The sequence below is a fragment of the Salmo salar genome, chromosome 01 (assembly GCF_965601325.2).
Source record: "Salmo salar chromosome 01, fSalSal1, whole genome shotgun sequence".
NCBI lineage: Eukaryota > Metazoa > Chordata > Actinopteri > Salmoniformes > Salmonidae > Salmo > Salmo salar.
Window position 1 is genome coordinate 21,741,545 of NC_138291.1, and position 26,149 is coordinate 21,767,693.

The 26,149-nt window shown below is 44.1% G+C and overlaps 1 protein-coding gene across 1 annotated transcript; it reads left to right on the forward strand.

Moving 5' to 3' along the window:
• Positions 1-619: 619 nt before the first annotated feature.
• Positions 620-8,281, forward strand: LOC106574378 (CLN8 transmembrane ER and ERGIC protein). The gene is made up of 3 exons (XM_014150263.3): positions 620-768; positions 1,351-2,000; positions 5,516-8,281. The coding sequence occupies exons 2-3, from the start codon at positions 1,446-1,448 to the stop codon at positions 5,828-5,830; spliced, it is 870 nt and encodes a 289-aa protein (XP_014005738.1). The 5' UTR covers positions 620-768; positions 1,351-1,445; the 3' UTR covers positions 5,831-8,281.
• Positions 8,282-26,149: the final 17,868 nt, after the last annotated feature.

The following is a 26,149-nucleotide window of genomic DNA, read 5'->3' on the forward strand; positions in this document are numbered from 1 at the left end:
GGATTAGACAGATGGGTATACAGATAAGATTTCCATGGGTCCCAGCATATGTGCGGGTGGAGGGGAACGAGGCTGTTGATGTACTGGCTCAACAAGCACTTAGTAGCCGGGATGTTGAGGTTGTAGTTTCAATGATCGCGGCAGAGGCAAAAAGCCTGATATGGACAGTAATGATGCAGAGATGGCAGGAGCAGTGGAATAGAGATACTAAGGGCAGGCATTTATTTCAAGTACAGAGGAAAGTCGTGGAGGGGTGGACGGCAGGAAGGAACAGAAGAAAATAGGCTATTTTTGCAAGATTAAGGGTGGGACACAGTCTGAATAAAACCTTAAATGTGAAGGAAAGCATCCAACAGGAAAGTGTGATTATTGCCAGGAAACAGAGAGTGGGGCATGTATTGCTACAGTGTGGGCAGTATCAGAGGGGAAAAAAGAGGCTGAGAGATCTACTATGAGGGAGAAGGGGATACAGGAAATTAGTTTAAAGAGTATATTGAGTAGAACATCATTAGATATAGTCTCAAATATTTTGTTATCTTTTTTAAGAGCAACGGGGCTGACAGGTAGAATTTAGTTTCTCCCTGTCTTTGGCCAACACTCTAATACAGTAGGTGGCAGTAATGCAGCATGACGTTGGATGACAGCCGCCGATAAACCCCACCGAAGAAGAAGAAGACCAAAGTGATAACAAACCCGCTGCTGATCGGATGGAATATCTTTGATATCACAGTCGTACACACTGATGTTTGCCAATAATGAACGAATAAGGTAACACATTCTTGTGCTTTGTAGGACAACAAATACTTATTACTACAATTGCGATGACTAGGCAGCTATGGCGATGACTAGCCACAAACATCCGTTTGTTTTGTGTCAGTACATTCTGTTCTGATACAGTTGAGAAACAGCCTGCAACAGTGTTGTAGCTAAGGTATCGCAATTGTGCCTGAGTGGAACAATGTTACAGTCAACCGAGTGTAAACAATGGTGTAATGTTTCAGATTTTACTAAACTGGCCTCTGTTTTTCGCTACCATGTAACAACTTATCTAACTGATTTAGCCACGTTGTTGCATTTACCAGATTTAATTTAATTTGACACACCATGTTCAGACGAATTTCCTTGGGCAAAAAAGGTGCCCGATGTCTTATGTTATCGTCTGTGCCTTGGTGTTATTTCAAACAGACGGAAGTTAACACACCGACATCACTTATCTTGGGTCAACAATAACTGATCATGTTTTTGTCTACGCGTAGAGAGTAATATTCAATGCCATCTAGCACATGTTGACATGTCATAACTATTTTATGAACATTGACCAATGTGTTTTGGCTTTAATTCCTGTTGCAGGGTGGTTGATGACTAACCCATGAGCTCTTTCAGTGATCACCGGGTCATTCAACTCTGTGAGACCTTCAACAGACATAATCCATCCACAAACAAACATGACCTCCGAGCAGGCCAGCACCCTGCCGGCATTCAAGGGCCTCGGCGACCCCAGTCCGGGCTACTTCTCCTGGGGCCTTCGCTTCCAGGTCATCGGCCTGGGCTTTGCCTTCTACACAGCCGTTTTCCTCCTCTCCCACCTGGTCTCCACGGCTCTCTCCCAGACCTACCGCTTTCTGCTGGCTAAGGAGAAGGTGTTCTGGAACCTGGCGGCCACACGGGCCGCGTTCGGCCTCCAGAGCACGGTGGCGGGCCTACGGGCGCTGACCGAGGAGTCGGCCGTGTCCAGGGACAGGGTCAGAGGTCAGGAGGACTGGTCTTGGTTCACTGTGCTCACCGCCACAGGCTTCTTTCTGTTTGAGAATGTGGCGCTGCATGTCTCCAGTGTGGTGTTCAGGGCTTTCGACCTTTCCCTGGCCGCCCATCATTTCTTTGCCCTGTCAGGGTTTGCTGGGGCGGTGGTCTGGGACTCACTAGGACATTATCTGCCCATGGTCACTCTGCTGCTGGAGATGAGCACACCCTTCACCTGCATCTCCTGGATGTTACTAAAGGTAAAGGAGTGTTTGTGTCTGTCTGGTGCCTTTCATCATATTCTCTATACAGTATGTTACTGTTTTGTTGATTGACTCCATTTGTGACACTGTACTGTAAGCGGATGAATTTTCTTCTAGTTCAGTTGTTTTACTGGTGGGTTAGACATAAAAAGCACAGATGGATTTCAATTCCCATTTCTGTTTACATACTCAACGCTAAGAGCAGCACCTTGACATGATTTGCAACGGTGATGAATGTACAGATAGCCGTTTTGAGAAGGGTCTATTTCTGCCTAGAAATTCCCCTAAGTCGGCCTCCCGAGTGGCGCAGTGGTCTACGTCACTGCATCGCAGTGCTATCTGTGCCATTAGAGATTCTGGGTTCGAGTCCAGGCTCTGTCGCAGCCGGCCGCGACCGGGAGACTCATGGGGTGGCGCACAATTGGCCCAGCGTCGTCGGGGTTAGGGGAGGGCATGACCGGCAGGGATGTCCTTGTCCCATCGCGCACAAGCGACTCCTGTGGCGGGTCGGGCGCAGTGCACGCTGACACGGTCGCCAGGTGTAACACATTGGTGCGGCTGCCTTCCGGGTTAAGTGAGCATTGTGTCAAGAAGCAGTACAGCTTGGTTGGGTTGTGTTACGGAGGCTCTCGACCTTCGCCTCTCCCGAGTCCTTATGGGAGTTGCAGCGATGCGACAAGACTAACTACTAATTGGATACCACGAAATTGGGGAGAAAAAGGAGTACATTTTTTTTTTTATGTCACTCCAGAAAGTATTCTCAAAGTGTGATTAAAATTGATTTAATTGTAACTTTTGGTCAACGGTCTACACAAAATACTCTGTCAGTGGAAGAAAAGTTCTAGCATTTATGAAAAATGTAGACTCAGCAAAAAAACAAACGTCCCTTTTTCAGAACTCTGTCTTTCAAAGATGATTTGTAAAAATCCAAATAACTTCACAGATCTTCATTTTAAAGTGTTTAAACACTGTTTCCCATGCTTGTTCAATGAAACATAAACAATTAATTAACTGTGGAACGGTCGTTAAGAAACTAACAGCTTACAGACGGTAGGCAATTAAGGTCACAGTTATGAAAACTTAGGACACTAAAGAGGCCTTTCAACGGACTCTGGAAAACACCAAAAGAAAGATTGCCAGGGTCCCTCCTCATCTGCGTGAATGTGCCTTAGGCATGCTGCAAGGAGGCATGAGGACTGCAGATGTGGCCAGGGCAATAAATTGCAATGTTCGTACTGTGAGACGCCTAAGACAGTGCTACAGGACGGACAGCTGATCGTCCACGCAGTGGCAGACCACATGTAACAACACCTGCACAGGATCGGTACATCCGAACATCACACCTGCAGGACAGGTACAGGATGGCAACAACAACTGCCCAAGTTACACCAGGAATGCACCATCCCTCCGTTAGTGCTCAGACTGTCCGCAATAGGATGAGAGAGGCTGGACTGAGGGCTTGTAGGCCTGTTGTAAGGCAGGTCCTCACCAGACATCACCGGCAACAATGTCGCCTATGGGCACAAACCCACCGTTGCTGGACCAGACAGGACTGGCAAAAAGTGCTCTTCACTGACGAGTTGCGGTTTTGTCTCACGTTTATCATCGAAGGAATGAGCGTTACACCGAGGTCTGTACTCTGGAGCGGTATCGATTTGGAGGTGGAGGGTCCGTCATGGTCTGGGGCGGTGTGTCACAGCATCATCGGACTGAGCTTGCTGTCATTGCAGGCAATCTCAATGCTGTGCGTTACAGGGAAGACATCCTCCTCCCTCATGTGGTACCCTTCCTGCAGGCTCATCCTGACATGACCCTCCAGCATGACTATACCACCAGCCATACTGCTCGCGCTGTGTGTGAATTCCTGCAAGACAGGAATGTCAGTGTTCTGCCACGGCCAGTGAAGAGCCTCGATCTCACATCTGGAACCTGTTGGATCGGAGGGTGAGGGCTAGAGCCATCCCCCCCCCCCCCCAGAAATGTCCGGGAACTTGCAGTTGCCTTGGTGGAAGAGTGGGGTAACATCTCACAGCAAGAACTGTCATATCTGGTGCAGTCCATGAGGAGGAGATGCACTGCAGTACTTAATGCAGCTGGTGGCCACACCAGATACTGACTGTTACTTTTGATTTTGACCCCCCCCCCCTTTGTTCCGGGACCCGTTATTCCATTTCTGTTAGTCACATGTCTGTGGAACTTGTTCAGTTCATGTCTCAGTTGTTGAATCTTGTTATGTTCATACAAATATTTACACATGTTATTTTGCTGAAAATAAACGCAGTTGACAGTGAGAGGACGTTTCTTTTTCTGTTGAGTTTATATAAAATAAAACACTCATATTTTGATAAGAAATATTGCCATAGATTTTCAAGTTAAGTTTAAGTCAAAATTGTAACTAGACCACTCAGAAATATTCAATATCATCTTGGTAAGCAACTCCAGTGTAGATTTGGCCTTATGTTTTAGGTTATTGTCCTGCTGAAAGGTGAATTTGTCTCCCAGTGTCTGTTGGAAAGCAGATTGAACCAGGTGTTCCTCTTAAGATTTTGCCTGTGCTTAGCTGTATTGTTTATTTTTATCAACAACAAAAAAACTCCTTAGTCCGTGCCGATGAGAAGCATACCCATAACATGATGCAGCCACCACCATGCTTGAAAATATGAAGAATGGTACTCTGTGATGTGTTGGATTTGCCCCTAACATAACACTTTGTATTCAGGAGAAAAAGTTGGTTTCTTTGCCACATATATTTTGCAGTTTTACTTAAGTGCCTTGTTGCAAAAAGGATGCATGTTTTGTCATATTTTTATTCTGTACAGTCTTCACTTTTTTTCTCTGTAATTTAGGTTAGTATTGTGGACTAACTACAATGTTGCTGAGCCCTCCTCACTTTTCTCATATCACAACTATTAAACTATGTAACTGTTTTAAAATCCCCATTGGAGACATGGTGAAATTCCTAAGCAGTTTCCTTCCTCTCCGGCAACTGAGTTAGGAAGGACGCTTGTATATTTGTATTCACTGGGTTTATTGATACGCCATCCAAAGCCTGATTAATAACTTCACCGTGCTCAAATGAATATTCAGTGTCAGTTTTTATTTTTACACATCTACCAGTAGTTACCCTTCTTTATTAGGGATTGGGAAACCTTCCTGGTCTTTGATTGAATCTGTGCCTGAAATTCAGTACTTGATTGAGGGACCTTACAATTATCTGTATGTGTGGGGTACAGAGATGTGGTAGTTGTTAACATGATTTTGGAATAACTATTATTGAATACTGAATGGGTAATTGCTACTTATTATGTGAATTTTTACTCCTGGATTTATTTAGGCTTCCCACAACAAAGGTGTTGAATACTTGTTGGCTCAAGACATTTCAGTTTTACATTTTTTATTAATTACTTTCTGAAGGCACTGTACATTGTTATAGATGACGACGACACCAAACACTGTGACAGTCTTTATCCCCTGCCCAATCAGTACAAGTATCTGTCTTCTCTCCCCTCCAGGCTGGCTGGGCGAGGACGCTCTTCTGGAAGGCTAACCAGTGGGTGATGATCCACATGTTCCACTGCCGCATGGTGCTCACGTACTACATGTGGTGGGTGAGCTGGAGCCACTGGGGGGAGATGAACATGTACGTGGCTCTGCCCCAGCGCATCCTCTTCTACACCGGCCTGGCCCTGCTCACAGTGATCATCAACCCCATCTGGACACACAAGAAGACCATGCAGCTCCTCAACCCTGTCGACTGGAACTTCAGCAACAAGCCGCCGCCCAACAGCCCCAGTGGGGAGCAGAAGGACAAAACTCATGAGAGATAAACGAGCCAAGAACTGTGAACCTGTTTGGAGAGCTATGGGGCTATTTTACTATGCTTGTAAAGGAGAGGAAGAGGGATTCATTTCTCACAAACTCTTTAGCTTTTAGTGCTTGAGATGTTTTAAAGATTTCAAGTTGAACTAAACTACTGTTTTTTTTAAAGGTTCTCAGTACAGGTTTTAGGTCTGCTGTGTCTCTATAAGATGTGGATGAAAAGGCCTCTTGCTCTTGGACCTTCCGGAGACACCTGAAACCCCACCTCTTTAAGGAATACCTGGGATAGGATAAAGTAATCCTTCTAACCCCCCCCCCCCCCCCCCTTAAAAGATTTAGATGCACTATTGTAAAGTGGTTGTTCCACTGGATATTATAAGGTGAATGCACCAATTTGTAAGTCGCTCTGGATAAGAGCGTCTGCTAAATGTCTTAAATGTAAATGAAAGGAGATGTCACTGACGACAAGAAATGTCATCTCACAGTATTATTGTCTTTGCCTGACCCCTATGCCTTTGGTTATAATTTGCTGTTTTGGTTAGTGTTGTTTTATTGCGAAGGAGTGCAGATGAACAGGGAGAAAGGTATATTATTGTTTTGTTTACTTTGTTCAGCTTCCAGCATGAAGTTGTGAATGTGTTAGTTAACCTCTCTGGAATGGGGTGTTGGCTGGTTTGAAGTGCCCTGAGGCACCAGTGGTATTTGCTCTTACAGGCACAGTGTGTGGTCACTCAACCACTGTGCTGAGCACAGACAGGACCATGAGGCAGTAGATTTACTGGCTGAGAACAAACACAGTGACAGACTGGAGACTGGGTCATTGGATCTGGCAGATCACACGTCATTGGAAGGCAAGCAACTTTGTTCTGCATCGTACAAAACGCTTCCTGACTTGCTTGAGATTAGACTGTAATGTGTGCCGGTAGTGTTGCATGCTCTAATTTAATCTTTATCAGTTCAACTCATCTTGTAGAAATTGTTCCTGTGCTCTGTGGCTGTCAGTGTAGTATCTTTGAAAGTGGGGTTGACTTGACGCACGTAGACTGTAATACTAAGACAGTGGATGGATGCTAAGGGAGCTATCAGAAGCATTACTGTTTTCAAAGGAGCAACCGTAGGGAGTAGACTAATAACAAGCACCACCGTGCAGGCCAAACAGACGGTCATGTTCCTTCCCTTTGTAACGTAGCTACTCTAACTACTCTACCACTGATCTGCCTGAAAATGAGGTTAGGGATGAATACTTTATGGGTAATCTCTTTAGTCTCCTTTATGTTACCTATCTCATTGGACCTTCTGTATGCCTGCAAATTAGTCTTTAGTGGACAATTAAATCAGCTTCATTCAAGAGTCATGTGAGACAGAGTGAGTGAGTTTGAACCCTTATCCTGGTCATTTGTGTACAAATATGTATTTCATGAATATTCTCATGGAAAACTCAGTCCTGCAGTCAAGCATTTCGTTTTTTGGAGGCAACTTTCCCACATTGAGCTGCATCCAGACGACTCTACTTTTATCTCAGAGGCTCTTTTGTGTAAAAATGTAGAGGAGATGCGTGGAAAACATAGAAATAGAATGACAATTTCAATGGTTGAAAAATGTTCTTATGCCACCAAGGCCTTTTGGTTGGTTTAAACACGTTTTAATATGCATAGGTTCACGTTATGTCCAATTCCCTGAAAATGTATTTCGTTAGACATTTTTTTACAAATCGGTATTACGCTAGTCACAGATCCTACAACTAAGGCCCCCTATAGGTTGTAAATGACAAGTAATTCACATGGGAAAACCTCAACATCCATGACAGTATTTTAAGTCTTAATAGCTGACGTCAGAGACTCAGACGGCCAAGATGGTAAAGCCCACACTGAGAAAAAGGGGCCATAGGTATTTATTTTATATATTTTATTACAAAATATTATTCAAATTGATGCAGGACTGAGGGCCTTTTATAGACAGAATTAACCTTAACTTTATTAGTTTGACTAATATTTTGAATTCAGGATTTATTATTACCGTTATGAATTAAGTGTTGTTGTTGGGTCAAAACGTTTGACAGTGGCACTCATGACACCATGGTGATATGTGGCATTGGTCCTCCTTAATGGAAGATGACTACTTATCAAGGGTGACAAGTCATTGTGGCACAGTTCCATTTGTTTCACTAGTCCTTTCCCCTAGGTCCTAGCCTATGGACTATGACCTAGACCTTTGGTGGTCTTTATAGTTTTTAGACCTGATGGAAATATGTTTTTCCTCCGATTCTTTTCTACTTCAGTTTCAACTATTGAAACTTTTCTGAACTTAAATTGGCACAGTGTTGGATTTCCTTATTTAAATAGCTGTTACATTTCTCCTCAAGAAACCATTGTGATGCATACTGACACATGGGTATTGTCAGACTGTCAAAGTTTTCACTATAACATGAAATGCCAATAAAACCTTTAACACCAACAGTATCTTGTAGTTTAGTAGAAAATGTATTTTATTTCTGCCTAAACCTCTCACCTACAAACACTTCGTTATGTCATGCGACATGGCCCATAGTTGGTCCCTCTATCAAAGACTAGCTTCTTGAAATAAGTGATCAATACTGTGCATAACATTTGATGCAGTATATTATTCCTCTGCTATAAATCAGAATAAGAATTTCTATATTAACACATCTAATACACAAGTCGGATGAATTTTACCATCACATTTAACCTTATGCTAATTATCAGTGCTTGTCCCAAGATGAGCATTACACAATAATAAAGAGTTTACAACTTAGCACAGAGATCATCTGTTTTAGTGAAATTTTGCATATAATTCTCAAACTTTAACTTTTCCATTAGTTCTGTTAAAAGTGTCAGATGTAATCCATCTTTACTCTGTCATGTCCCAATGTCTGAAGTGATATCAGACTGACCCACAGCACTCTGAGCCACTCCAGGGCTTGTCCTGGAATCCTCTTTGGCCTCAAGTCAGACACTCAGATATGGAAGACAGGGAGACCATTCTAGATTCAAGGGGCAGGGTTTTAGAACTATGTGATCCAAACCAGGTGTCAGATGCTGGTAGTAATGTCTGGGAGCTGTATCCAGAGCTTCCAAGAGACAGGGTTTCAGATCTGCCATCTCCACTCACAGGGGAACAACACAAGGAAACTCTTAACAGTATGTGATGGTTTGCCTTTTGTCAAATCAGCTACACCTCAACACAATGATGATGGTACCATCTGTGAAAGTTACAGGGAAACCAATGGTGGGTTTTTAAATACAATCTAGGCATATTCTTTTAGGATTTGGAATCAAGATATGCTGTGCATTGTTGGTGTAGGTCAGCAAGAGATGTGCTTTAACAAGGTAGACAGGGATGCTGGAAGAAGCTGTTTATTTAAAATGATGTATGAGCTAAAGTCAGACTTTGTTTAACCAAAAGAATCATGATGTAACACAATTGCTACATTGATTAATGTTACAAAGTTAATTAGAAAGTCCTCACTTTCTGGAGGAAGCAACAGATTGCTCCATGCTCTTCTTATTGGCTTTGATCCACTCACTGTGGAACAACACAACAACAAGATCACCTTCAGGGAACTCTATTTTTTGTAATTAAATATTTCTTTCACACAATGACCAATAGAATTGTTAAAAAACAATGTTTAGAGAAATCCTCAATCAAATATGTATAGTTATGAACACGTTTTAACATCAGATGAATTACATAACATGTCATATATTCAAACTCACTGTGGAACAACACAAGGAAACTAAGTATGTGGTGGTTTGCCTTTTTTCAAATCACTGAAACAACAGCTATACCTCAATACAATGATAATACCATCTGTGAAGGATACAGGGAAATCAATGGTAGGTTTTAAGATACAATCTAGGCATATACTTTCAGGATTTGGAATCAAGATATGCTGTGCTGTAGCGGGGTGCATAATTGGCAGCAGAGAAGTCAGGCGCAGGAGAGCAGAACTGGGTAATAACCAGAGATTTATTAAGCAAAACCAACGGCATCCAGAACAACAAGATAAATGGGCACAAAATAACCCGTTGTGTGCTCACGGGGAACGTGCACAAGCACTACAATAAACAATCCCACACAAAGTCATGGGGGGAACAGAGGGTTGAATACACAACAAGTAATTGAGGGAATTGAAACCAGGTGTGAGGAAAAACAAGACAAAACACATGGAAAATGAAAAGTGGATCGATGATGGCTAGAAGACCCGACTTCGGCGGAAGTCGTGACAGTACACCCCCCCTTGACGCGCTGCTCCAGCAGTGCGCCGACGCCGGCCTCGGGGACGAGCCGGAGGGCGAGGCGCAGGGCAATCCGGACGGAGACGGTGGAACTCCCACAGCATTGAAGGGTCCAACACGTCCTCCACCGGAACCCAGCACCTCTCCTCCGGACCGTACCCCTGAGCACTCCTGAGATCTAGTTTGGTGAAGAAGCGCGCCCCGTGCATTGACTCAATCGCCGTGGCGGGTAACTATACCTCACCATGATCTGATTTAGGCCTCAGTAGTCAATACACGGGCGCAGACCTCCCTCCTTCTTCACAAAAAAGAAACTCGAGGAGGCGGGTGAAGTGGAGGACCGAATGTACCCCTGACGCAGGGATTCGGAGACATATGTTTCAATAGCCGCCGTCTCCGCCTGTGAGAGGGGATACACGTGACTCCTGGGAAGTCCAGCGTCTACCAGAAGATTTATCGCACAATCGCCCTGTCGATGGGGTGGTAATTGAGTCGCCTTCTTTTTGGAGAAGACGAGAGCCAAATCAGCATATTCAGGGGGAATGCACACGGTGGAGACCTGGTCTGGACTTTCCACCATAGTAGCAGCAACGGAAACCCCTAAACACCTCCCCGAGCACTCTCGCGACCACCCTGTGAGAGCCCTCCATTGCCAAGAAACAGTGGGGTCATGACAAGCTAACCAGGGTAGGCCTAGCACCACTGGAAACGTAGGAGAGTCAATGAGGAAGAGACTGATTCTCTCCTTGTGACCCCCCTGTGTCACCATACCCAGAGGAGCAGTGGCCTCCCTAATCAACCCTGACCTTAATGGTCGACTGTCTAATGCGTGAACGGGGAAAGGCACAGCCACGGGAACAATGGGGATCCCTAAATTAAGGGCGAACGATCTGTCTATAAAATTCACAGCCGCGCCTGAATCGACGAGCGCCTTATGCTGGGAATGTGTGGAAAACTCAGGGAAAGAAACATACAAAAACATGTGTGCAACAGAGGGCTCTGGGTGAGAAGGGTGCCGGCTCACCTGGGATGACGCCAGAGTGCCCTGCCTGCTGCCTCGATCCCCAAAGGAACCAACCCGGCACCGACCAGCAGTGTGACCTCTGCGGCCACAGATGGTGCACAAGCCGGAACCTCCTCCAGTCTGCCTACGCACAGCACCTCGCAGCTCCATTGGCACCAGAGCGGCGGTGCTGGGGGATGGAACCGATAGAACCCGATCTGGATGTCCACAGGTGGCCAGCAGGTTATCCAGCCGAATGGACAGGTCCACCAGCTGGTCGACTCCCAACGGACGTCCTCACACAAACTGCAGCGATAGTGGTCGATCGGGGCCCTATCGTTCCATCCCGCGCCGGCGGCCAGGGTCCGAAAATCCTTGGCGAACTCCTGGGCGCTCCTCGTCCCCTGCCTCAGGTGGAAGAGACAGTCGAAGACTGCCCGGAAGCGGCGGGTGAAATTCTCGAAATGGTCCAGCGCCGCATCTCCCTCTCCCCACACGGCGTTGGCCCACTCCAAGGCTTTCCCAGAGAGGCACAAGACGAGGGCGGATACCTTCTCACGACCTGAAGGAGCCGGGTGGACGGTTGCCAGGTATAGGTCGAGCTGCAACAGGAAACCCTGGCAGCGTGCAGCCATCCCGTCATACTCCCGGGGAAGGGCGAGACGAATCCCACTGGGACCGGGTGAAGGGGGAGCGAGTAGTGGAGACCCTGGTTGTGTTGGTGGAGGCGCTGGAGGAACTCCCTGTCTCTCCCAGCGGTCCATCGTTTGGACAATGCAGTCCATGGCGGCGCCGAGATGGTGGAGCATCGCCGCATGCTCCCGGACGCGCTCCTCCACCCCTATTCCAGGGGCACCTGCTCCTGCTGATTCCATATGAGTGGTGTGGGATTCTGTAGCGGGGTGCGTAATTGGCGGCAGAGAAGTCAGGCGCAGGAGAGCAGAACTGGGTAATAACCGGAGATTTATTAAGCAAAACCAACGGCGTCCAGAACAACTAGATAAATGGGCACAAAAATAACCCGTTGTGCGCTCACGGGGAACGTGCACAAGCACTACAATAAACAATCCCACACAAAGACATGGGGGGAACAGAGGGTTAAATACACAACAAGTAATTGAGGGAATTGAAACCAAGTGTGAGGAAAAGCAAGACAAAACACATGCAAAATGAAAAGTGGATCGATGATGGCTAGAAGACCGGCGACGCCGAGCGCTGCCCGAACAAGGAGAGGACCCGACTTCGGCGGAAGTCGTGACATGTGCATTGTTGGTGTAGGTCAGCGAGAGATGTGCTTTACCAAGGTAGACAGGGATGCTGGAAGAAGCTGTTTATTTAAAATTGTGTATGAGCTAAAGTCTACGATTCCCGTGAAAAGAAGAAAATGGCAAATGAAGGAGAAAATAAAATAAGAATCTCATTTGCATAAATATCTGTCATCACCTTGTCTCCTCCATTCATAAAAACAGGAAATACTTGGGAGGTTAATAAACAATATGGTGGAAGCTTATTATGCTGGCTTTCACTGTCTGTTTGATCAGAGCAATGAAGGAGAGGACACCAGGAATTACCACATTTTTTTGCTGAAAAAAAATCATGATGTAACATATTTGCTACATTGATTAATGCTACAAGGTTAATTGGAATAATACTCACTTTCTGGAGGAAGCAACAGATTGCTCCATGCTCTTCTTATTGGCTTTGATCCACTCACTGTGGAACAACACAACAACAAGATCACCTTCAGGGAACTCTAATACTTTTTTGTAATTAAATCTTTCTTTCACACCAATAGAATTGTATGAAAACGATGTTTTGAGAAATCCTCTGGTAGGTTTGGTTTCTGAGCTGTAACTATTATTAATCATTAATTATAAAAGAGACATGAGGGGTGCCATAATGAAATCTTGGGAGGGGCTGAGTGCAGGGAAACTGGTCACATGTGGCAATTCTGATAAGGGGAGGAATCGTTTAAGGCCCATATCAGTCAGCTCCCTCCTTAGCAATAATGCTGCAATGTTTAGTGATAAGGGGGAGACTCCACCCAAAGTGGGGTATGTATACTACCACGGGTGAAACCATGTCTTTGTCTAATGCAGCTGTATTGACCCCTGGGAAGAATAAACTTGGTTTAAGCTTTCATAGTGTCCGTAGAGTTTTTACTCTGAAAATTAGAACCTAACAGTTGTCGGCAGGATTCACCACGATTTATAGTCAAACCAGAGAGTCCAGGTCAGTAGCGCAGGAGCTGGCAACAAACAAGGTAGGCACAGTTCCTACACCTGTTTCCACTCATTTTGAAATCTTGGGGAGATGAGATTCGTAGGCTGAACAATTATAGGATACGGACCTAGAAAGCCTAAGCTTATTCAGTATTCCCGTTGTATTACAACCAGTCGTAGCTTTGTGGTATATGGTAAGTCCCAGAAGGGTAACGCATACAGGTTGGTACCTGTAGAGGGTAAGTCCTAGGGGGTAAATTCCTAGTAGGTTGGTTCCTGCTAGTACTATAAAGTATAGGGTAAGTCCCGGAAGGTAAACTCGAATAGGCTGGTACCTTTTATAGGGTAAGTGCTAGGGGGTAAATCCCGAGTGGGTTAATTCATGTGACTACTATAAAGAAAAGGATAAGTCCTAGGGGGTAAATCCCGAGTGGATTAATTCATGTGACTACTACAAAGAATAGGGTAAGTCCTAGGGGGTAAATCCCGAGTGGGTTAATTCATGTGACTACTGTAAAGAATAGGGTAAGTCCTAGGGGGTAAATCCAGAGTGGGTTAATTAATGTGACTACTATAAAGAATAGGGTAAGTCCTAGGGGGTAAATCCAGAGTAGGTTGGTTCCTGCTAGTACTATAAAGTATAGGGTAAGTCCCGGAAGGTAAGCTCAAACAGGTTGGTACCTGTAGAGGGTAAGTCCTAGGGGATAAATACCGAGTATGTTGGTTCCTGCTAGTACTATAAAGAATAGGGTGAGTCCCGGAAGGTAAGCCCGAGCAGGCTGGTACCTGCAAAGGGTAAGTACTAGGGTGTAAGACCCGGGTGGGGTTGGTTCCCTGCTAAACCTGTAACGAGAGGGTGAAAGTCTCAGCCGCAGTGGCTTTGCAGCAGTATAGTGTGTGTGGATGGATAAAGTGACATGCTTGTGTACTAGGATGAAAGTTGCCATTCAGGGTTAGAAGAAAAGCCATAAGATATTCGAACGCTGTTGGATTTGGGTGTATTAGCAGTAGCAGTAAAGAGAGGTTGGTTGTATACCCTGTTGGGTGGTGAACCGTGACAGATTATGTGGAAATAATTTTGGTTATGTCTGTTATCAACAACAATTATATTTGAGGGCAGCTGAACAGGAACATTTTACATAGCAGTGCATGGCTTCGGTTCGATCGATAGTGGTTCATAGAGATTACAGTTTCTATGTGAAGGAAGACGTATGAGATCACGTCTTACACAACCTTTTAATAGAGGCCAGGGATCAAATATTGCAGATTTATTATGATGAGATATTGGCAAAAGTTGGCACAGGAGAAAGTATTTTGGGTTAAAGAATCTAGGAGAAATGCCAGGGGGATAGTTTCTAAAGAGGTAACAAATTAAAATGATCTGGCCAAACACTCCTTGCAACTCAGAAAACCTTGGGGGGCTTTTAACCTCATGAGATATTTTGTCATTTTATTATGAAATAGATTTACATTTTATGTAATCTTATTCTGAAATAGATTTATAGAATGAACGAAAGGGTGGAGGGGTCACGAGGAATTAGCATAAGGGTTACCAAACCTAAAATGAACTTAAAAATGTTTTTTGTTCATGAACATAGTTTTGCAAAAATCACTGAAGCTGGAGTCCTATATCTCCCTCTCTAACTTTAAGCATCAGATGTCAGAGGACCTTACCAATCACTGTACCTGTACACAGCCAATCTGTAAATAGCACACCCAACTACCTCATCCCCATATTATTACTTACCCTCTTGCTCTTTTGCACCCCAGTATCTCTACTTGCACATCATCATTTGCACATCCATCACTCCAGTGTTAATGCTAAATTGTAATTATTTCGCCTCTATGGCCTATTTATTGCCTACCTCCCTACTCTTCTACATTTGCACACACTGTATATAGATTTTTCTATTGTGTTATTGACTGTACGTTTGTTTATGTGTAGCTCTGTGTTGTTTGATTTTGTTGCACTGCTTTGCTTTATCTTGTGCAGTTGTAAATGAGAACTTGTTCTCAACTAGCCTACCTGGTTAAATAAAGGTTAAACAAATAAAATATAAAATGTATCAAGAGTTGTAATTCTAAGTTGATTGGTTATTCGAATTTGTTTATTTTTGAGTTAACATGCAGTGTTGTTTGTTTTTGAATCACGATGTGAATCATGTGTTCAAAAAGGAAATGAGCAGTTCCCCGGGGCCCTGGTCTTTGGGTAAATATACAAATGTATTTTGTTCAGTCTGCATATAGAAGGAAAAATATATGTTAATGAGTGTTGAAAGTTATTCCAAATGGATTGTGATATGTGTATTGCTGATTTCATGAAATGGATTGTGATATGTGTATTGCTGATTTAGTTTTTTGTCTTTGTTTCGATACAAATTTCACCAGATTGGGTCTACGGAGTGTTGGGATTCCCCGGGGGTTAGGGTGTTAACTCCCTGATATGGTAACTCTTCCGAGAGGTCGCCAGTAAAATAAGGGAGTATGAACCAAGTTTGAAAATGGTTTCAACAGTAACAGTATGTTGTTATGCTCTTTGACATTTGTCATAGAGATAATGTTATTAAGACATTTGGGAATGTAATAATTTGTCATATAGTCAATGCTTGTCTGGACAAACTGTTGTTTGTTCTGATCTGTCCTCTCTTGGGGTTATTATGGAAGGTGACGTCAGATGGTGTCTTAATGCATGTAGGAATAATTTGGCCACAAACAGTGTGTGTGAACCTCAAAACCCTCCCTAACCAGCTGAAGAAATAGCGACAAAGGCGTGCAATGCGACAGTGACTTTTACACTCCTATCGAAGGGAGGCCCTCCAGTGGATTGTTGAGAAATGTGGGAACGTGTCATGTCCTCAACAATGACAACAGGGAAGAACTGCTGGAGAAGATAGAGGAGATGATGTCAGGAAACAGAGAAGGCCATTATGAGATAAAGAGAAAGATACTAGAGAAGATGGAAGGAAAGAGGACAGCAGAGGAAAAGAGAGCAAAACAGAGACTGATGAAGGTGCAAGAACAGAGAGAGACCCTGAGATTACTAATGGGTGAGTTTCTGTCAGTCTCTGTTTAGGGCATTTGGATTATTCAACATTGCAGCATGCAGTACACACCAGCTACAGTGATGCAACACACTAACCTGCATAGTTGTAGCAAAATGCAGGTTTCTGTGGCACAAAAGTGTTTCAGCCAAATTCAAAGGACAGGTTCTCAAATGTCAAGAAGAGGTGGAGGGCAGTATCAGCAGCAATAAGGAGAACAGGGAGCAATCAGTGTCTTCCTCCAGAAAGTGAGTATTATTCTGGTTAAACCTGTAACAGAAATGAATGCAGCAATTATGTTACATCATGTCTTCCTCTACTGTCTTCTCCTCAACTCCTCTCCTTCATTGCATTGGTTTCCATTTTGAAGACACACCTGTATGATCAAATTGAGAGTTTGAATATACGACATGTTATGCAATTCATCTGATGTCAAAACTTGTTCATAACTATACATATTTGATTGAGGTGTTAGGTTCTAATTTTTAGATTAAAAACTCATCAGAAACTATGAAAGCTTAAACCAAGTTTATTCTTCCCAGAGGGTCAATACAGCTGCATTAGACAAAGACATGGTTTCACCTGTGGTAGTATACTCCTTATCCCTAAACATTGCATCATTATTACTAGGCAGGGAGCTAAGTGATATTGGCCTTAAACAGTTTCTCCCCTTATCAGAACTGCCAAAGGTGACCGTTTTCCCTGCACTCAGCCCCTCCCAAGCGTCATTATGGCACCCCTCATGTCTCTTTTATAACTAAGGATTAATAATAGTTACAGCTCAGAAAGCAAACCTATCAGGTCCACCCTTTTTGAACATCTGATATCATATTGTTCAACATTACATACACTTGGAAATTTCTTATAAATGGACAAACAATGATAATAGGACATGAACAAAAATAAACATAATTAACATTCTCCGTGAGGTTCACAAACTCAGAGACTGATGGCCTCTGTTCTATGATCACACCAAGCACACTCTCATTTCCATTCCTCATAGAACACTGATAATAACGTGTCCAATGGAGCTGTTGACTTCTTCCATTTCAACTTTCTCCTTCTGGTTCCTAAGAGAGTGATAGCACAAGACACAAGACATAACAGCATTAATAACATGTTTAGATATGCACACGTATATATGCATGACAACCCAATGTATGACAATTCCCTCTCTCTCTTCACCTGACTCTATGCCTCCAGGATACTTTTCTGATGGATTCAACAAAAATGAAAGCCCTAAAAAGCCTCCTCATGCTTTCGCCCAGTCTTCCCCTTTCCGGCCACAGGTTCCGAGAGGTGTTCCCAAGCCATGTCATTTTCACTTTGTTCCCCATCTCCTCCATTGCCACCTGATAGGCGCGTCACCTGATAGTCAAGCGCGTATCCCTAATAAACGCTACATCCTCGAGGTAACTCAGCACTGTATAGACTTTCACATGAATGCCTCCAAAATGTTGTTTAGAGTACAGTTACCCCAACATCTATCCTCTTCCATATGATGTATTAACCAATAAAGCAGCTAACCCACCCCAACTATGATGTTTAAAGTGGCGTCTAAAGTGGCAACCAGACCCAACCCATCTACATGTCTACAGTGGAATCTAGGCTTTCTCTCTTTAGCTCTGCTTCCTCTGTCATGGCGTCTTCAAGCTCACCCATTATGCAGCTGGACTGTGAGAAGTGTGAACCCACTGAGGAGAGACATGACGATCTTTACCGCTGCAGGTGCTGTAAGGAGTACTGTGTATGTACCAGACCAACGCTGTCCCAACACCCCCGCCTGGTGTATCTTGATGTACACTCAATCTCCAGAATTCATCCCGTGCCCTCGGTTATCTCCTGCTCCTCATGTGCCGCTTCCACCTGGGAATATACACATTGCAACGCATGGGTCATTTCCTGAAAACACAGACTCTCCCCTTAGCCCAGATCACTAATGTGTGACATGAATAACAGCCCCCAGTATTCCCATTGGTCTCCCAGTTACCAGCTACCAAGCCATGTGGCACGAGTCTTCATAAACTGATATCCCAACAATGCCACTAAAGTAACCCCTGCTACAACTAACATGGCCCGTGACTACAGCCTCCTTCAATTACGGTCCCTACAGCGACTGCCGTGAGAATAACTACTGCATGTAATCTGTCAAGTGTTCGCCGGCTGAAATCGGGAAAGAGATTAATGACGTTGGAATAATATCCAACCTAACAACCTCACAGGTCTCTTGAAAGTTGACAATAGTGTCTGAAATGTCAATACGATCTCTGCTACTCTCACCATGATCTGGGTCTGTGTAATAGTCCCTATATTGTGCATAGTTAACTGTCCTCCCTCTCCTACGAGTTATCTCCTGTAACAATATATATAGTCTCTGGGGATGATACCATTCTATCACCCCAGTCCCATTCCATCCCACTTAACAGTCTGATGAAAAACATTCTGTATCAAACACTGGCCTCGTGTACCTCGCCTCCTGCTACAGATACATTTGCGCATATATCATTCCATCTAACCCACAACACAATAGTCACTACTCCTAATGCACTTCTACAGTTAGGAATATTTTAGTATGTTTCTAAATCAATCAGTCAATATACATCAGTCCCTCCTCTGGAACAAGGATCACTCTTATGTTCCACGAAACCTAAAAACATATTGACTTAAAAAGGAAAGAGAGAAAGTAATAATAATAATTCACACCACCCTTGATGCTACTACGACTGGGGACAGAACCCTCCATCCGTTACGTTCTATGGCCATGTGATGCTGGTCTTTATCATCCAGCAATCTATATGTATTGATGCGATTCAACGTTAAAATTATGATGACATGGTAAGACAAAAGAAAACAAAAAAACTTCATCGTTGACCCAAACTATCATGCAGTGAGTTCTCTAATAACCTCCCTGTCGGAGAACACTTAAAAATAAGGTTTCTAGAGCCTCCCTAGGCCTATACATTTCAGCAGTGCCCCCCCACTGCTCAACGTTTGAGAGCAACTCTCTCTCGCTGTATCCAAATCATAACTAAAACATTTCATAAATTATCCAAGCCAAATTTAGAATGATAGTCCTTAGTGCTTTACTTTGAGTCTTCTCAACCTAGCACACATAATCACTGTTAGAATGTACATTTATAAACTGAAACTTTTATTGCCGTTAATAACTCTTCTCATTACAGCCCCCCTTTGTCCCTGTTTTCCTGTCGCGAGAGGCCTGGTAATGAAAGATCGGTATCTCAATGCATACTAGTCTAAATTGTTCGCAGTGTGTAGACCCCCTCTCCTTCTTCTCCCGGCACTTATCATTCTAGCGTGTCTTCTTCAGATAGCGTTACAGTTCATCTTCCCAAAGGCACATGTAACTCTTGCCTGTCACATTTGATGGCCCTTGATAATGTCCCGATTTCCAAATAGATACATCAGTTTTTCCTGAGTCTCTCACCTGAGCCGCTATCACCATTCTGTCTGGTCCATTTCTCCCACCAGCACACCAGCATGAGAGAAATTTGTATGTTGTCGCTATCCACGCTAACTCCACATGCGCGGTCTCAGGACTCTGGTGCACCCCTGCCGCCGGTACCCAGGTTAATGGCTCGAACTCATCTCAATGTGCTGCTCAATGGTTGTGTCTCCCAGCTGGGCTCTAGAGGTGAACAGCACTATAGTGTGACTCCAGACTGTCTCACTGAGAAGCTCCAGGTGTTCCTCTACTGATCTTCTGTGTTTCTCAGTGAATGAAAGATCCCCCGTATGACCAGGAGGAGAGTGTGGGGTCCTGGAGGACACAGAGACACACTGAGGACAATGTCCTGTTTAACCAGCTCAGGAATCTTCTCTACAGGGAAATTCTTCCACCAGCCTGGAGTGTTGACCACAGTGACCTGCCTCCCTGCTATTTCTCCCTGTCTCTTCACACACTGAGTAGTCGTTGTTGTCAGGTCAAACTCCTCACTGCCCAGGATGGTGTTTCCTGCTGAACTCTTCCCAGCATTTCTACTTCCTAGCAGAAAAATCCTCAGCTCTGAGAGAGAGAGAGAGAGAGAGAGAGAGAGAGGAGATTTTCACTCTATATAAGGTGTTTATTATACACAGAATGTAAATTTAAGCCGTCATCAGGTCAAACTCCTTACTGCTCAGGATTGTCTTTCCTTCTGAACTCTTCCCTCTATATCTATTTCCTAGAAGTACAATCCTCAGCTCGGAGAGAGCGAGAGAGAGAGAGCAAGAGAGATAGAGAGAGAGAGAGAGCACCATTTATTTTACAAAAACACATTTACTTTAAGAACTGTGCAGATGCAAAGTTTGGTAGCAGAATTTCGGAATAATCTCCCTCAGTTTTTTATCTGTCCACATTTCCCCAAAACAATTGTAATTCTCTGCTCCGAATTAAGAGTCAACGACGTCTGCAGAATTAATGGGGTGTCAGCGATGACATGACACACTGACTTTAAAAAAATCTATTTTGGTAATTGAACTACAGTACAGTAAATGAAGTGGATTTACACCCGGTAACGGAATTGCAATAACAGAATTTCATCATGGGTCCCTAATCTGTACTACACAGAAATATGTAATTACGGATATGAATGTCATTCTCTTCATGGTGATGTATCCTAAATAGGTAAACAAAGGTATAAATATGCAATATCCTCCTTTGCATAGTTGGGTATTATTATACACACTTATTGTAATGAACTCTGCCCCCAAACAAGACCAAATTTGCTTGGCAGGACCAAATCTGAACCAATCATAGACATCTATGTTTCACCAGTTTGGACATCAAAGTACAGCTCAGTAGAGTACAGTTTAGTACAGTAGAGTACAGTATAGTTCAGTACAATATAGTGTACTCAACTTTAGTGTGCTCTACTGTATACTGAACTATACTCTACTTTTCTATACTGTACTCTACTGTGATGTACTGTGCTGTACAGTACTGTCCAAACTTGTGAACCCAACTGTAGTTTATGACTACTATGATTTCCCATTGTAGCCAATTCAATTGCAGAAATTCCATTACCGATTTTTTGTACATTTTGTTACCGTTTTGGTAACGGAATTTCTAGTTTTAATCACTTGATAACTCATAAACAAAATTGATATCAGTAAAAACACTGTAACCCATTGGTTCACCTTTACTTGCTACTCCAAGGGGCGCAACTTTCACTGGAGACGGGGGGGGGGGGGGTCATGTCCCCCTACATTCTGAAGTTGCATTTTTGTCCCCCCCAGTTTTATCATTGCAATGTGATACAACAGTGTGCTTTAGGACCATGCGGACGCCTCCGAGGGGTCGGGTAGGCTGTTTGGAGTGTTCAGCCGGCTGGATTTAGGACCACATGGACACCACAGAGCGGGCCGACAGGCTGTGTCAAGGCAAAGCTTCTGGAAGGCCGTCTGGACCTGGCTACTCTTAAGTTGACTGATGTAGCTGGCAAGGTAACTACTGTTTAACTTAATAGAAAAAACGAGTGTTTATTCGCAGTGCTGAGCTAATATTGTATCTGACATGTACAGTAATGTTAGGTAATGTTTCATCCCCTCTCAACTGAGGTGAGGTGAATGAATAAGCCACGCTAGTTAGTAGCTACCACAGCTAGATCAGCTCTAGCCTCTAGTTATCTGTCAGATAGCGATATGCGGTGGCCATTATTACTATCTGACAGCAGATGTTTGTATGGACATGTTTTGTAGCCTTTGTTGTGTCACATTTCAGAAGTAAATTATCTTGGCTAGCTTTTGCCAGTTGGTGTACCGCTTGTAGGCTGGACACATTACATTTTTAACAACGCTTTTTTCGGACAAAAACTAGTTCATTGCATCCGCCATGGAGCCCAGTTCCATGATATTATCATATTTCCGAGCTGGTTATCGTAGTTTTGAAGTAATGGCGAAAAAAACAGGCCTTATTTTAGGGCTTTTTTCACCCTGCCAGCTCCTATTAGTTCTATTTAGCACCGTGGCACCAACTCACCTTCCGAACATTCTATTCCCAGACCAATGTTCTGCGTCACAATGCCAACATCGCTATTGTTAGCAATGAGAATGCCAAGAGTGTGCAAAGCTGTCATCAAGGCAAAAAATATATATTTGGATTTGGTTACGACATGATTCCATATGTGATATTTCATAGTTTTCAATGTAGGAAATAGCAAAAATAAAGAAAAATCCTGGAATGAGTAGGTGTGTCCAAACTTTTGACCGGTAGTGTACAGTCGTGGCCAAAAGTTTTGCGAATGACACAAATATACATTTTCACAAAGTCTGCTGCCTCAGTTTGTATGATGGCAATTTGCCTATTCTCCAGAAAGTTATGAAGAGTGATCAGATGAATTGCAATTAATTCCCTCTTTGCCATGCAAATGAACTGAATCCCAAAAATACATTTCCACTGCATTTCAGCCCTGCCACAAAAGGACCAGCTGACATCATGTCAGTAATTCTCTCGTTAACACAGGTGTGAGTGTTGACGAGGACAAGGCTGGAGATCACTCTGTCATGCTGATTGAGTTCGAATAACAGACTGGAAGCTTCAAAAGGAGGGTGGTGCTTGGAATCATTGTTCTTCCTCTGTCATCCATGGTTACCTGCAAGGAAACATGTGCCGTCATCATTGCTTTGCACAAAAAGGGCTTCACAGGCAAGGATATTGCTGCCAGTAAGATTGCACCTAAATCAACCATTTATCGGATCATCAAGAACTTCAAGGAGAGCGGTTCAATTGTTGTGAAGAAGGCTTCAGGGAGCCCAAGAAAGTCCAGCAAGCATTTTTACATTTTACATTTTAGTCATTTAGCAGACACTCTTATCCAGAGCGACTTACAGTAGTGAATGCATACATTTCATTTCATGCATTTTTTAATTTATTTTTTGGTACTGGCGCCAGGACCGTCTCCTAAAGTTGATTCAGCTGAGGGATTGGGGCACCACCAGTACAGAGCTTGCTCAGGAATGGCAGCAGGCAGGTGTGAGTGCATCTGCACGCACAGTGAGGCGAAGACTTTTGGAGGATGGCCTGGTGTCAAGAAGGGCAGTAAAGAAGCCACTTCTCTCCAGGAAAAACATCAGGGACAGACTAATATTCTACCAAAGGTACAGGGATTGGACTGCTGAGGACTGGGGTAAAGTCATTTGCTCTGATGAATCCCCTTTCTGGTTGTTTGGGGCATCCGGAAAAAAGCTTGTCCGGAGAAGACATGGTGAGCGCTACCATCAGTCCTGTGTCATGCCAAAAGTAAAGCATCCTGAGACCATTGATGTGTGGGGTTGCTTCTCAGCCAAGGGAGTGGGCTCACTCACAATTTTGCCTAAGAACACAGCCATGAATAAAGAATGGTACCAACACATCCTCCGAGAGCAACTTCTCCCAACCATCCAGGAACAGTTTGGTGACGAACAATGCCTTTTCCAGCATGATGGAGCACCTTGCCATAAGGCAAAAGTGATAACTAAGTGGCTCAGGGAACAAAACATCGATATTTTGGGTCCATGGCCAGGAAACTCCCCAGACCTTAATCCCATTGAGAACTTGTGGTCAATCATCAAGAGGCGGGTGGACAAACAAAAACCCACAAATTCTGGCTCCAAACTCCAAGCATTGATTATGCAAGAATGGCCTGCCATCAGTCAGGATGTGGCCCAGAAGTTAATTGACAGCATGCCAGGCCCAATTGCAGAGGTCTTGAAAAAGAAGGGTCAACACTGAAAATATTGACTCATTGACACTTATGAAATGCTTGTAGTTATACTTCAGTATTCCATAGTAACATCTGACAAAAATATCTAAAGACACTGAGGCAGCAGACTTTGTGAAAATTAATATTTGTGTCATTCTCAAAACTTTTAGCCAAAGCTGTATATGTATATAAAGTAAAATATATATAGAGATTTTTTTTATATATAAATAAATTTACAATCACACTCAACTATGGTTATTAAAACCCACACAGGGTTTATTTTACACCACAGCTTGTTAATTTAAGTCTTTACAGAGTTAAAAACGTTAACACAAATTTAACACTTACATTTTTACAGCATGAACAGCAACTGGTTGTTTGGATGATCTCCAAGATGAACTTGGAGACCTGTCTTCTGTGATGTAGCTTCACCAGCACATCTGTCACCACACAGGGCTCCAGGAGAGGGCTGGCTACTGGCAGAGCTGCTTTTAAGCGTCATGCCATGAGGCGCTGGGCCGGGCTGCTATCCATGCCTTTTGTTGGGGTATTGCGCCAATGCAGGATTGCTTTCCAGGCATCCTTGCCCTCTCACAGAGGTTCTTTGCGATTTTGACTGCCGACTCCACCTTCTCATTAGCTTTTGGGTTTCGTGGCGATGAGGTGACGTGCTCAAATTCCCATTCTGCTGCAAATTTTCGGAACTCAAAGCAGGAGAATTGGGGTCCATTATCTGAGATTACCCTATCTGGCTGGCCATAGTGGGAAAACTGAGCCTTGCGGTGTTTGATCATTGTCTCTGCTGAGAGGTCGGGGAGGAGTCATGAGTAATAATCGACTACCAGAAGAAAGGCTTTGCCACTGTGCTGGAAGAAATCTAGACTTACTATCTGCAAGGGGCGCATCGGTAGCTCGTGGGACATCATCGTCTCTCTCTGTTGCTCAATGGGATATTCATTGCAGATTGTGCATTTATTGACATAGTCTTTGATTTCATTCTGCATTCCTGGCCAATACAGTGCGTCACGTGCTTGTCTGTAATATGCCTCACCTCCAATGTGACTTGAGTGCACGTGCGCTAACATCTCAGGGTGCAGAGCCCGGGGAATAACGACTCTCTGCCCTGTGAATATTACTCTGTTTTGAACACTGAGCTCCTTCTTTAACTGGCCAATATTCTCTGACGGCCAGAGCAGTTTCTTCCTTGCAGTCAGGACAGCCCATCAGAATCACAGACCTCAACACCTGGAGGTGCTTGTCCCAGTCTGTGTGCTGTCTGATTTGTATTTGTACGCTGGTCCGTAACATTGAGGTAGTCAGCCTGGTTGATATGTTCAACATCCGCTTGCTCTGTTTGTAAGCTGCACACTGCGTGTTGTTCATGCATGGAGTCTGTGTGTGTGTGAGACTGATGCAGTAGCCTTGCTGAGCGTGTCACTCACATACATCTCCGGCCCTGGCTTATACACCACCTTGAGGATGTAGCTTTGTAGAGCCAGTAGCATACTCTGCATTTCCAAGACAGCCTTCACTTTCTCAGGATCCGACTTCAATCCGGTGGAGGACAAGATGTGCCCATGGAAGCGGACCTCTGGCACTTTGAACTGCAGCTTTTTTATGCTTAGCTTGACCTGTCTGCATCTGTCCATCAAGGCCAGCAGCTTGGCGTCATGGTCACATTCTGCCTCCTCATAACTGTCCCCACAGCCCACTACGAGGAAGTCATCTGCTATGGGTTCCACGCCACTGAGTCCCACCAACAGCTTGTGCTGTTTCCGCTGAAACACCTCTGGAGCCATGGAGACTCCAAATGGGTGCCTCAGCCACCTCTTCCTGCCCCAGGGTGTCCAAAAGGTGGTCAAGTAGCTGCTGGGCTCATTGAGCTTGCACTGCAGGAAGGCATCTCTGGCGTCCACGAGCGTGATGACTCTGGCCTTCCGGAGCTTGTAAAGAACATCCTCCAATGTGGGAATAATGTAATGTGAACGTCGCAGAGCCCGGTTGGTGTTAAGGATCCATGCATATCCGTAGCTTGTCTGGTTTCGCCGCAAACTTTTCCCCCATTTTATCAGCCCTTTCCCCATCTCCAAGATCCTTAGCCCCTCTGCTGTTTGGCTTCTTTTGCC